At 36.8% G+C, this 14091-nt stretch overlaps 1 protein-coding gene across 1 annotated transcript in view; it reads left to right on the top strand.

The window, feature by feature from the left end:
* LOC150078317 (protein SERAC1-like) overlaps positions 1-10773 on the top strand; it is a 295680-nt gene extending 284907 nt beyond the window's left edge. Inside the window, exons 12-13 of the mRNA XM_090384527.1 lie at positions 1101-1244; positions 10571-10773. Coding sequence (XP_090240653.1) covers positions 1101-1244; positions 10571-10773 — 347 coding nt within the window. The remainder of the gene's footprint in view (positions 1-1100; positions 1245-10570) is intronic.
* The last annotated feature ends 3318 nt before the right edge of the window (positions 10774-14091 follow it).

The following is a 14091-nucleotide window of genomic DNA, read 5'->3' as shown; positions in this document are numbered from 1 at the left end:
GGTGATGGACAGAATAATGGAAATATTTGGGTATAAAAGTCCCTATAACATGCATGCATGCAAAGAAGGGAACCACTGATACATGACTAACTGGTGCCAATTGCACATCACTCTGAAAAGTCCTCTGATTTTGGATATAAAAAGAAACTATATCACAAGACCAGTATTACAAACAAGCATGGTTGCACTAGCAGACATCATTGACTTCAAATGGAGATGTAATTGTTGGATGCCAGTTGGGAGGAGCAACTGTGATAAAAATGGCAAATTTCACAAACTTTTCATGAGGAACTGTTGCAAAGATGATGAATTACAGTGAATTGTAAGAGCAGTTGACAATGCACCCTCAGCAACAGGCATCTTCAGTCAGTTATCTGGATTGCAAAGCATAACAGATAAGCAACAGTGTACCAACGTACACTGTTGCTTATCTGCAAATGTACAAAGTATGCAAAATTCAATGTGGATCATGAGCAAACTGTCCCCATGAAAACAATTAAAAAGGAACCTCACAAAGCTCCATACCATGACAGATTATTGTGTATGGATCACTCATAAAAGCCTCCAGTTCCATCAACATATAGAGTGATATCAGGAGCATGGACAATTGAGCAGTGATATGGCCTGACAAACCATCCTTCATCCTTTTTGCAGCAAATGGATGTGTACACATCTGGTGACAGCTGAAGAAATTATACCTTCAAGAGGTATAATTGCTGCATCAACAACTATGAGTATCAGCACAGGGCCCATATTGTCAAGTGGAAGCTCAAAGATCATAAGGATGAAATTACCCATCTGCCATGGGCCCCCAATTACCTGATATTAATGTCATGGAGCTCAGTGGTAATTTCTAGATGAGACCTACAACATAGATTTTTGATCCAATCAAGAAACTTTCCTTAAATCAGTTACAGAGTCTTGGAAATTCTGTGCCACACTGTATCCATCCTGGATTTACACACTGGCTTTACATCAGCTGACCTTTTATAGATATTTCCATTATTTTGTCTGCCACCTGTAAAATCAGTGCTTGAATGATCTTCTTCACATGAATAAATTTGTGTGTTTTTTCCCTCCCCTTTCTATCCCCTCTGAAGATTCACCCCAGCTCTTAGAATTACATAAAAAATTCAGAGAATTTATTGATAACCATCATATTCCATGCCTAAGTTTTGGAGAAACAGAGAAAAGTAAACTAGGTCTTAAGTTGTCTGCTGTATTAGTTTCATCAGATTCATCAGGTAAGCAAATAAAGTAACATTTGCTTAAGATATTTACATCTGAATATTTTTCTGTGCATAATATTTAAATATTTGGTGCTGTCAAAATTGCCATAAGATAAATTATTTTCTCATTTAAAAGGTTCCCATATATAGGATTTCTCATGTAGGGCTGTCTTTAGCCTAGTAGTGGTCTCTTGGCTTCAATACATATTGACTCTAACTATTTCCATTGTCATTTCATTCCTCTATCAGTCTTGGGGATCCAAACAATCTCCCCCTCTCCCCCCCTCCCTCCCCCCTGGGAAAAATAAATAAAAGCCAAAATCTGCTACTGAACTGCAAACCTTGCAAGTGGAAATAAAATATGTTAGTTGCACTCTGCTTGTTGATCTCATTTGACATCAAGTTAAGAACTTTCATCTGTGAACATTATTTTTTTTTTTAACTTATAAGTTTTATAGCAGGTATAGAAATTTCTTTGAGAGGTTGGTTAGCATTGGCAAACAGTTGGGTATGGCTCACTCTATGAAGATTATTTCAATAGTTTCTGGTCTATTGAAAAGGATTAAATAATAAAAAGAATTAAACAATCTGGGTAAGTAAACAACTTTTCAATATAACTATGTTTATACTTGATGCAATATCCACTCATGTTTTCTATATCTCTAACATAGAACCCATTGTCTTGGTCCTTACACTACTCCTCACTTGTATGAATAATGTGATTTGTCCCATAGCGTTGTTGTCATTTCAAAAGGGTGATTCAGTATCTCATTGTTTCCATACCTGAGCCCTGTGACTGGGAGTGCCATCATACAGGAGGAGGTCCCTCTGAAAACTGCACCAGAGGGATCTCTTCCTCTATGATGGTGCCAAATGCCCATGAAATTTAAGTAATAGGGAAGAATAATGTTCACCCAGTTGCCCTTTAGAAAATAAATGGGTATTACACCTTTGTGCCAAAAAGTGATACCAATACTTTAGTAGCAGATAGCATTCTTTGAAATCTCCTTCATGATGCCACTCAATGGACTATTATTGTATTTAGTTTCTGATCACAGTAATGATGATTGAGGTTTCACCTTGATTGCCATTTGGCCGACAAACTTGTTTGAATCCTGGGAAGATTTTCCAGAATTGTTTGAACAATTTTGCAAGGATAGTTCACCTGCTCTGTCTTCTGGTCTGCATTCATTTTATATGGAATCCATTTTACTGAAATTTTTTTAATGTTCAGTTCTTTGGGAACAATATGATGGACTCATTCACAGGATGGATACATTTAATGTCTCTGCTATATGTTGTAACCTAGTCTTTCAAAATCAGGTTATGAGACAGTATCAACATTTTCTGTGGTTGACTCAGTCATGATTTGGCTAGACTGAGTTCATCTTTGGTGACTTTGACCCCTTTTGAATTCAGCATTCCATTTTTTGATTGTACTATATGTGGAGTTTAACTGGAAAACTCATAATGAATTTGAAAATTATTAAAGTTTGGGGAAATTTTTAAGTATGCATTCTGTTTTCAGTTATTTCTCTAGTAATTGTCATAAAAGTCTTCTCAGGCTCTTAATTGCGTTTTCAACTATTGGAAAAAGTTAATATTGGTTAACACAAAAAGTAATAACAGTTAGAATTGTTGTAACAACACAGCAGTTGACTGAGCACCGAAGTTAGCATAATTTTGTCTTTTGTAACTTGGTAACACACCAGATTATTAAATCCCTAGCTTTCTGCAGTTAGTGTATGAAAGCATTAGCCCAGGAACTAGAGGAGAGAAAAATTATTAAGGCTCTTTTTGCAGAAAATTCTATTCACCAGTTGAAGGCACTATTCAATATTATAGACTCTGACAAGAAACTGAGAGAAATATTTCAGAACTTTTCCACCCAGAAGTGGTGGCAGACCACTATAGATATGAGGTGTGGCTATAAAGTTCCTGGATGGGTGCAATAAAAAGAACACATAGTAAAGGAGCTCAAAAATTGTTTTATTTTTATTCTAAGTAATCACCACCTGATTGAATGCACTTATTATACTGTTCTAAAAGTTTCTGTAAAGAGTCAATGAAGGCATCCAAAGAGATAGTTAGTTCAGCGGTTATGTTTTTCTTTATGTCCTCAACATCTTTTCACAAGAGAAAGAAAAGAGGTCCACGGGCTAGATTGGGAGAGTAGGGTGAATTGATTCAATGCCATGTTTTGTGTGAAATGGAAATGTCTTCACAAGTGTGGAATGGGCAAGGGCATTGTCATGCAACAAGAACCAGTTGCCTTTCTCTCAAAATTGCGGCCCCATCTAGAAAATGCACTTCAATAGTCTTTCAATCACCTGTATATAGAACACAGAATTGACTCCCCTTCAGGAACAAATTCCTTGTGAATCACAATTTTTGTCAAAAAAACATAACCAGCATCACCTTGATCCTGGACTTCTGTAAATGAAATATTTGAACTTTAGTGATGATTTTGCAGTCCACTGCATGTTCTGACACTGTCTCTGTGTTGTACTGAAGCACTCATCTCCATTGACAATACAGTTGAGGAAACTAGGAATTATCTTGACAAGTATGGCTGAAGTTTTCGTGCATGATGACGCTCTTTGTTGCTTCTACTCATCTGTGAGGCTGTGTGGCACAAATTTTTCACAAGCCATCCTTTTCTGTAAATCTTCATGCAGTATCCAACTCTGTCCTCATTTTGAGAGGTTGACAGATACTCTCAGTCATCGCAAACGTCCTTACATCTGCTTTTATTTTTTATACAATTCAAACACACTGGTAAGACTTCACATTTTACACCATAAACAATTTTTAATATTTTGTACATTTCTGTTGCAGATTTTCCCAATTAAAGCAAAATTTATATTTGTTCATTGCTCCATTGCAAAATTGTGACACGGAACATTAACACTACTAACGAAACTGGTTGTTACTTTGCAACCTGTTAGCCTACTGGATGATCTCTGTACTACCATCTGTTGGAAGTTGTTTGAAGTGCAACATACCACTTCTGTTTATTTTCACTCACTGAACATGATCGCAATAACACCAGTTTGGGCATGTTATTGCCACACCTCTTATATGTCTCTTCACAAACCAAGGGTTTAGTGTCAAACAACATTAACTACAAAATTGCATTTTTTGAGATAACTTTAGTTTTATTTTACAAATAACAATGATTATTTATTTTACATATAATAGAGCTGTATCTCTCATTAGTACTTTACAAGTTAGCTTGTACTGCGAGTACATTTCTGGTAAATCAAGGAAATGTCAAATGACTGTTTCTTGGTTAACTAAAAAATGATTTTGTAGTTAACGTTTTTTTTTTAACACTAAACCCTTGAAACGACACCACATTTACAAGTCTTACATAACAATACACACAAAGTATGCACAGACTGTCTAAAGCTAACAATAGTGCATTAAAACTACATTTAATCAGTGAATTTCTTTTTTACATACAAATTGTATGAAAGAAATAATAATTCTGGATTTTTTTCTGTTTGTCCAATTTTAATGAAATCTGTATGTTTTTGGTGACCTAAGGGTGTAGTGCACTGCACAGGATTAAAGGCAGGTCACTGTGCGACAGTTGAATCGCAATACAATATGAAGAATGCAAGAACAATATCCCAAATGACAATGTGCCACACACTCAGACATATGGGGATTCCACAACAGCCAACCCAAGAGACACCCTCTCCTCACTGCTGATCATCATTGATGACGGTGTCAACATGCGGGTTGGACACCAGAGGACTGGAAAAGAGTGTGCTGGTTGGATGAGTCCAAATACCTAGTGAAAATCACCAGTGGATGCTTTTATGTGTGACACAAGCAACATGAGTCCATGGACCCATCGTGCATGGTGCCCACTATCCAAGCAAGTGGTCATGGTTGCTTAATATGGGGCATGTTTTTGCTGGCAAAAACTAGAACCTCTGGCATGTAAGGACCAATGTTTCACTGGTGAGGTCTCCAGCAGCTCTTAGGAGATTGTGTGCACCCTGTCACAATGCATTTTTTTCCTGGACAGAAATTAAATCTTCCAAGACGATAATGCACAGAGTCATTGGGCCTGCAGCACAAGTGGTTCAAGGAACACATTGAAAATATCACCCATCTTGATTGGCCTCTAAATTTGCCTGCCTGACCTCAATGCAGTTGAGCACCTGTGGGATGTTTTGGAATGGGAAACAAGGTACATGGACATACAACCATCATCTATTCCGACACTGACGAAAGCCTTGCAGGTAGCTTGGCTGCTCATCCCTACGGACATCTTCAGACATCTAGTGGAGTCGGTGCCTAGGCAAATAGTGGCTGTTATCCATGGAAATGGTGGCCCAACACAACATTAAGTAGGTGGTCATAATTCAGTGATCACTCAGAGTATATACACACACAAACATGTAAAAGACCATGTGGAGCTCGACAGTTGCCCAACGTGGAATTTTAACTTTTTTTTTATAAAAATTCAGGAATGTAAAAATGTTTTTAACACATTATTTTCTATGAAAAAATCTTATTAATTCTTCTTGAAGAAAACCATTATAAACAGGAACGCATTAGTCACTTAATGGGTTTATAAACCCATTAAGCATGTGAAATTACATGATTACTCATGATGCACTGGTGAAGATGAGCTAAAGGTTTGGGGGCATATTATAGGAATTTTTATATTACATAATTTAGAAAGTAAAAAACATAATACAGAAAATTAACACATCCTGGTTTCACTCAGCTTTTTTTTTTTCTCTCTAATGTAATGAACAGAAAATTCATTTTGGGGTATATAAAGGTCCTTGAGACTAATCACATTCTCTCAGGTATGACAAGCTAGGGCTTGCTACCTGGAGGTCTAAAATGCCAATGGAACTAATATTCAGGCAAGAAACTTGAGTCGAGTCGAGTGAATTTCAATAGAGTCTGTTCATTCTGAGACAGCTGAATCCTCTGCTTGCACCTTCATGATAATTAAACAGTTAATAACCCTGCAAGTCCTAAAATGTTGCACCTATATTGGAGGTCACTACCCAGTTGCAAACCACTGTAAACGGGTCGAGGTGTGGTGCCTGCACCATACATAGAAATACTGCTCCTTTGAGTTATCAGGAAATACTAGGTGGCTCAAATGGGCAGTATTTCTATGTATGATGCAGGCACCCACACTTCAAACCCTGCTTACAGCAGTTTACAACTGGGTAGCAACCTCCAACATTTTAGGACTTGCAAGGTTAAACCAAGGGTTACTAACAGTTTCATTATCATGAAAATGCAAGCAGAGGATTCAGCCTGAATGGATCTTGCCACGATCTACCCTGAAATTTTTAGGGTACAGCCTTAAAACATTGTTCACATGCTGGCTGCTAAATGGTCCACTGCACCAAACCTATTGGTAAGTAACTCTGTAAGAAGCATCTGGATCTAAACTAGTTTATAATCTTGCTACCTCTACTCTGCCAGTGACTGGAAGTAGTCTACATTGTATGCTGGAAACATCATTGAGGCTGTTATGTCAAGGAGTTCAGTATATTCTTGCTGTGTGTGTGCATGTGCCATATCCATAAATTTCATTATTTCATACATGTCCCCTCCCCCTGACTTTTAATTTACTACTGAATACATCATGAATAGTCAAACTAATAGAACAAAAATCTGAAAAAATATTTAAATCTTCCAAACACTTCATTGTTCATTTCACATATATATATATATGGGTGGTCTCAGTTCCAAACTCAACAATGTTCATTTCCACTTGGCAGATAGTATGGGAAGCCCCACTTTTCTTACAGAATCTCCATTATCAGTTGTCCCCACCACCAATCATCTCGCCATTGGCACATGTGTCGCTTGGTTATCTGCAGCTGTTTTTATAGCAGAAAACGAATTCCCTATTTAAAAAACAGCAGTAACGGATATTTTAATCAAATGCACATCTGTTCTCGTATTCCATTTCAGAGATTTAGTAATTTGGAATCTCCTGTTTTCAGTTTTCTCTGGCTTAAAATCTCTCTACCCCATTGTCAAATTCATATGCTGCTTCTCTCAAACTCCCAACTCCGCTGATCACTTGGAACTCTTGACTTTCTCCAGTTCAACTTTCCTAGCAGTGAGATAATTTTTCTTGGCAATTTTAATGTTTGCAACTCCAGCTGGCTTCAATTTCCTAGTGACATGGACCCTGCTGGTTGAGGTGCTGAGGCTTTTGCAGTTACTCAAAAGCAGATTGTTCATATATCTACCAGAATACCAGACAGTCCTAACCACCAACCCAACACTCTTGATCTTTTTCTCACAAATAAACCACGACCATTCAAAATACATGTTCGAGATGAGTGGTCTTTTAGGCACCTCGTATAGCAACTTGGTGGTTCTTTCACATTACAATAAATAGGATGATCTGCAAGATTTATATTTTTATTTTCCTTGGTTGGATTACCAAATTATATCTTGTGATGTCAGCGAAATTATTCTTGTACAGATGAAATCCTTTATTCCACTCCACTTTGGTTTTCCTATAAGTGTTCTAAGGCTATTCAAGTTGCATACTGCAGTTGGCTTGCATCCAAATCTCCAGATTCAATCCTGCCTACACTAAAGCTTGCAACAATTGTAAGGCAGTTATTAATCAGTCCAGACCAGATTTTGAACAGGCTAAGAGTAGAAAACTTACTTTTTGTCCAAATAGCAGTCAAGCATTCTGGTCTCTTTCCAAAACACAACTCTTGCCCATCTCTGCTCCCACCTCTGTTAAAACCTGATAGTTCTATTGCCTCCTCAGCTAAAGATAAAGTGATTTATTAGCATTCTACTTTTTTTACTAACTCTTGAATTAATGATCTTGATAAGCCATCTTCTACCATTCTTAGTACACTCTACTCATTGCCTCCTGTGGTCTTCCATCAAAAGGGTATCAGAAGAATATTGAACAATCTTGATGCCCGAAAAGCTAGAGATCCTGACAGTATTTCTCCACTTGTTCTCAAAACCTGTGCTCCAGAGCTTACTCCTCTTGTGTTGCCTCTTAACACTTTCTTAATCCATTGCTGTTTTTCCTTCTGCTTGGAAATTTCCTCATATCCACCAGTTCATAAAAAAGGGTGACAAATCCCTCCCATACAATTATCGTTCCACTGCACTTACCTATCTTTCTAAAGTACTAGAGAAATCATTAACCGGCAACTCTTAAACTATCTAGAAACTTCCATCTGATCAATGATCGCCACTATGGATTCCGTCAGGTTTGATCCACTGATGAAATTCGTGCTTATATTACCCATCTATGGACAAATTCAATGGAAAAGTTTGGTAAAACTCAGGCAGTTACTCTTGACATTTCAAAGGGGTTTGATCGCATAAAGCTTCTAAATAAGCTTCCATCTTATGGTTTGCTAACTGTTTTTTTGTAATTGGATATCTAGTTTTCTCTCTGCTCACTTCAAGTGATGGTAGATGGCTCACTGTCTTTAACTTTTTCACTGATGCTAGTGTTCTCCAAGGTTCAATTATTTCCCCCCACCCTTTTCCTCTTGTATATTAATTACCTTCTTCCATTGACCAGAAATCCTATCCACAGTTTTGCTGATGATGAGCACATTGCATTCCACCTTCCAGTTTGAGAAACCTTGCCTTTCACAAATATCCAATTCCTTGAGTGCTGATCTCTAAGTAATTCTCCAGTGGGCAAAGATAACTTAGTTGATTTTAATCCTTCTAAAATTCATTCCTGTCTTATACTCGCAAAAAGGATTCTTCTCCTGTGCTTATCTTCGATGACATTGATTTCTAGGCAGAATCATATATCTTTATTGGGGATTACACAGACTTCTAACCTCTCTTGGCATAAGCACATCAAAATATTGCTTCCTCTTCATCTAAAAAATTGGGTTTTCCCTTTTGCTGTCAGTATTACTTTTCTTCTAAAAACTCTGTACAAATCTCAAATCTGCCCTACCATGGTATATTTTTCTTGCATCTGGAGTGCACCCAAAACCTCTCAGGCTTCTAGATTCCATTCAAAAGAGAGTAGTCAGGTTATTTAATGATCCATTGCTTACAAAGTCTCTCCCTGCAGTCTGTCTCATAGGTATACTGTTTCATGTCTTTTCTATAGATACTTCCATGGGCACTGTTCTGAATTGGCTTCTGTCAGGGAATTGACTACCGCATATCCCCGGAGCAATATGGCCTTAGTTGCTAATGCTCCTAAAAACCAAATAACAACAACAAGCATTCAACATCCATTTAATGCCCAGCTTCAAACTCACAGAACCAACTTCTCTTCTTCCTCATTTATCCCTTCAGATTTCTGGAACAACCTTTCTTCAAATGTATTTTCTGAAAATTAGTCTTCTCATTCAAGTGTTATATCATGAGCATCTTCTTCTGTCTTCTCAACCTTCATCCCATGCACAGTACTAAGTGCTATAGGTTCTATTATCTTTCCTGCTTGGGGTTTCCTTAAAAACAAAAACATAAAAAAAAAAAAAAAAAAAACAGACTTTTTTTATTTGAGATATGCATAGGATGAATGCCCTCACCCACACATAATATTGATCTAGCACCAGCTCTGCAATTATAGGTACTGGATACTCATTTCAAGAATTGAGTTATTGGTTATATTGAAATTTCTTTCCTACCCAATGCAGGGAAGGTGGTGTAAACATTCTTTTTGTTCAACAGAGACCACTGCTGATAACTTGCTTATCCCCATGGTGCCACAATGTGAAACTTCTCAACTTGTAATACCCACGTTTGGCTGTAATGCTATAAGTGGGATGTGGTGTTAACGCCGACCGGGCTAGCCGAGTGGGTAAAGTACCTGCCCGGCAACCCAAAGGTCGCGGGTTCGATTCCCGCCTCGGGCTTGGATCAAAGTACTGCAAAAACCTTGGGAGGTGCAATATGGCCACAGAAGCCGATGCGCCAACAACTACCAAATCAAAAAAAAAAAAAAAAAAAAAAAAAATGTGGTGTTAACCATCTTACAGTCCTGAAGCACCATATCATCAGCCCTCCAGAAAAAAGAGAAGCTCAAACGTCATCACGTTCATCTGGATGATGAAGAAAGGGGAGATCATACATTGGTTTCACAAGCAGAGTTCTATGTTGAGGGTGTACCTCAGCTGGCTGACATCATGGGACCAGCATCTCAGTGCTATAGGTGCTTATCTGTAACCAGGCATATCTTTAAACTGTTTATTCCAAATGTTTCTTTCACTTTAACATTCTTATTATTTCAGTCTTTTATGACTGTATAGATTATTTCAATTTTACAAAATTTTTTATTAACAAATGTAATTTATGTAATACAGTAAATTTTACACATACTTTAGATCCTGGCTTTGGCAAATTCCATGAAATTGCAGTAGATCACCTGAATATTTGTAAACCTTATAATCAGGATTCACCTGTATACCAGCTGCTAGTTGACTTCATTCATACAAATATTCCTCATCATGCTTTAAAAAATCGTATTCATAACGTGCCTACTATTGATGATGCAGAAACATCTTTTGTTATAGGACTGTTAGAGTAAGTTATAAGATGCATGAAAAAAAAAGTGTATATATATATATAAAACATACAAACACTTGTACATCATTCTCTAATATGAAACTGTAATGAAAGCTTATACTGAAACACTAATTTTAGTTTCACATTTCATTTGTAATATCTTGAAAATAAAAACAAATGTTTGAAAATATGGATCGCCCTTTTTTATACCTGCTGTTCAGCAGCCTAAACAGAAAAATAAAAGTTCTTATACCTCCAATTATATATGTTATTATAATAGAGCATCATAATTCCAGCATCCTTGGGGACATAGCACATTCCAGATTTTTGAATGTTATGTATATAGCTGAGTAATGAGAGATAATTCATTGTTTTTGTTAGATAATAAGTGGCAGAATAATAGATACCAGAATTAAACAAATGATAACTGGCACTTCTGGATTGATCCAGAGAGTAATGTATTTGCCTAAGAAATAAAGAACACCAGTTTGAATATTGCTTCTAGTATGGATGACATAAGCAGATGCACATTATGATATTAAGCCTGTACATTGCTACAAAATGTATTGCTGATTGTTATCTATTGTGCTGGTATATAAACTGCAATAAAACAGTTAAAATAACATTAAAAAGTTCTCTACCACATTGGCCATACAGCTATTTGTTTATAATAGGTAAATCTCATCATAATTAAAATAAATGAGATGGAAATAACCATAGCTTTGCATAATCTTTAAAACTATATTAGATGAACATTTTTTAAATCTTGGCCACTTTGGAACAGGTGAATATTTTTCACACACGAAAAATAATAATTTTAAAAATAAATAAAATAAAAATTACTTTTTTTTATTAAATTTTTACTTATAATTATGCAAAAATATTTTTTAGTAGACAATATGTAGCACATTGAACCAAGAAACATGAGTTCTGCAGGCAAGCAGAAAGAAATTGTTGAAGTAGGATTGTGATCTAATAAAATAATAGTTATCAGTTAATTTGGAGATTATCTGCTGAGTTTGAGCAATTTGGTTAAAGAGACAATTGTGTAGTTCAGACCAAGAGTTTCCAACCTTTTTCCTTCTGCTGCACACCAAGTATAATATGGTCTTCAGGCAGCATACCTACAACCCCCCCCCACCCCCATCCATAATTCTGTAACCCCTGCCTCTCTATCATATTTTATAAAGTTGTTTTGACTTTTGGTTTTGTATCATAGTGTAAAATATAGGTATATAAATACACTGCCTTACAATTAATATCTAAACACATGTCCATTAATTGGTGATCACATCCTATCTAAGCAATACATGAAACAATTATAAATATGCTAGTAGGCCTTTGAAGTGATAGTAGCACAACTGTAATACAAGATGCTGTGATCAATGGATTCAAATTGGACTGATGCTGAAACCATCATGAAATGATCCAGAGCTGATGGAATGTGACAGATGAGCCCTACAAAGTCATCAGCTTGGAACGCAGGCCAATTGCCAGAGCATGCACAGGCCCTCAGTGAGACAATTGGGACACATGTCAGCACTAGTACAGTACACTGCATGATATAGGTTACTATGGTCACGCAGCTGTCTACAAGTCACTAATTGCATTGCACCACCAGATTCCATCTAGCTTGGTGTAAGGTAGGTCTGCCATTCTTGAACTATAGGCCAATGGAAAGCTGTGAATGACTTGCTCTTCATTGAAAAGGTTTATGTTGTGGTATGTACATATCTTAATTTTCCAAAAATGTAATTAATATGGTACAGAAATCCTTTGCCAACTGCATGGGATAGGTTACTGAAAAGTACTACATTTGGGAAAACTGAGGTCCCATAGAAAAAACAGTAAATTAGGGGAAAGAGGAAAAAACGCTTCACTTTATTTTATTTATGCAAACATAAAACAATGAAATCAATTTTTCTTCTGTTCCACACATTACTTTCCTTACTCTTCTCACACATTCACTTTCAGCACTTATTGAACATTTAAATGCCATATAAAGTGTAAAATAAATGCTAGTTTATAAGCAAACATGAAAATGTTATAGTAGTAATAGAGGCATGTGATGCAAGAAAGCAAGCATATTACCCCAAAAAAAAAAAAAAAAATTTTTCACATATCCATTCCCTCTAAAAGTTTGTCCAGTTCCTCCTTGAATTTATTTAAGCTATCAACTTCCACGACAGATGAAAGTTTTTTCCAGCAATTAACTACCCGCTGGCTAAAGGCAAATTTCTGCACATCGATTCTACAATTGTCTTTCCTCAATTTGAATTTATGTCATCTCAGGTTCGTAATCTGAGCAAGCAGAAGAATCCCATCAGAATTCAGCATGCTCAACCCATTCAAGGCCTTATACACCTCAATCAGATCACCTTGTGCAGGGGCCTAGTCTCCAGCTGCTACAATTTGCAGAATTTAAGCCTTTATTCCCCTCATAAATCTTGTTGCCCTTCTCTGTACATGCTCAAGCAACTCTACATCCTTCCTAAAATGAGGCCTCCAGACCTGTACACAGGACTCAGGGTGTGACCTGACCATTGCCTTATACAAAGGGATAATCACCTCCTTTTCCCTGCTAGCAAAATTCCTGTATATCATTGAGAATACCCCATGACCTGCTCTGGAAGCCTGTCCACATTGCTCAGAAAACTTCATATCTGACAATCACTCCCAGGTCTTTTTCATTTTCTACCACTTTAAGTGTAGTACCCCACAGTTGGTATGTTTCTCTAGGGTTACTTCTACCCATTGCAGTACTTTGCATTTGTCAATGTTAAACTTCAGTTGCCACTTCTCAGACCATCTGCCCAAATTTTCTAGATCATGTTGCAGTAGCACACTGTCATTAACAACCCTGCCAACCTTTGTATCATCTGCAAACTTTGACAGTAAGCCTGATATACCTTCATCAACATCATTGATAAATATACAAAACAACAGTGGGCCCAACACCAAACCCTGTGGGACTCCACTAATAACATTAGTCCATTTTTACTTATAAAAAATAAGTCAAAAATATATCCAAGAAAAATAAATGTTAGTCAAAAATGGAAATGTCCACACACACCGTTGATATGTGATACTCGCAAGTGCATTGTTAAGGAGGTAGGGTGTCTAGTAGGTATTGCACCCTCTGCAATACCTACTAGACACCCCTCCCGAAATCCCACGATCTTTGGGAGGCAGTACCAAACACTGATTGCAAAATTTTATTCAAGGAGACTAGATTAAACCATGAATCACATAAAAAAAAAAAAAAAAACTGACTGCAAAATTTTAGTATGCAAAACCACATTATCTAAAATCCTGGTTGGCAAGGGATTTCTGTATTTGT

Source organism: Mastigoproctus giganteus, chromosome 11 (genome assembly GCF_048544385.1).
Source record: "Mastigoproctus giganteus isolate SK-2022 chromosome 11, ASM4854438v1, whole genome shotgun sequence".
Lineage (NCBI taxonomy): Eukaryota > Metazoa > Arthropoda > Arachnida > Uropygi > Thelyphonidae > Mastigoproctus > Mastigoproctus giganteus.
Note: the sequence above shows the minus strand (reverse complement) of the source record. Positions and strands in the feature narration are given on the sequence as shown.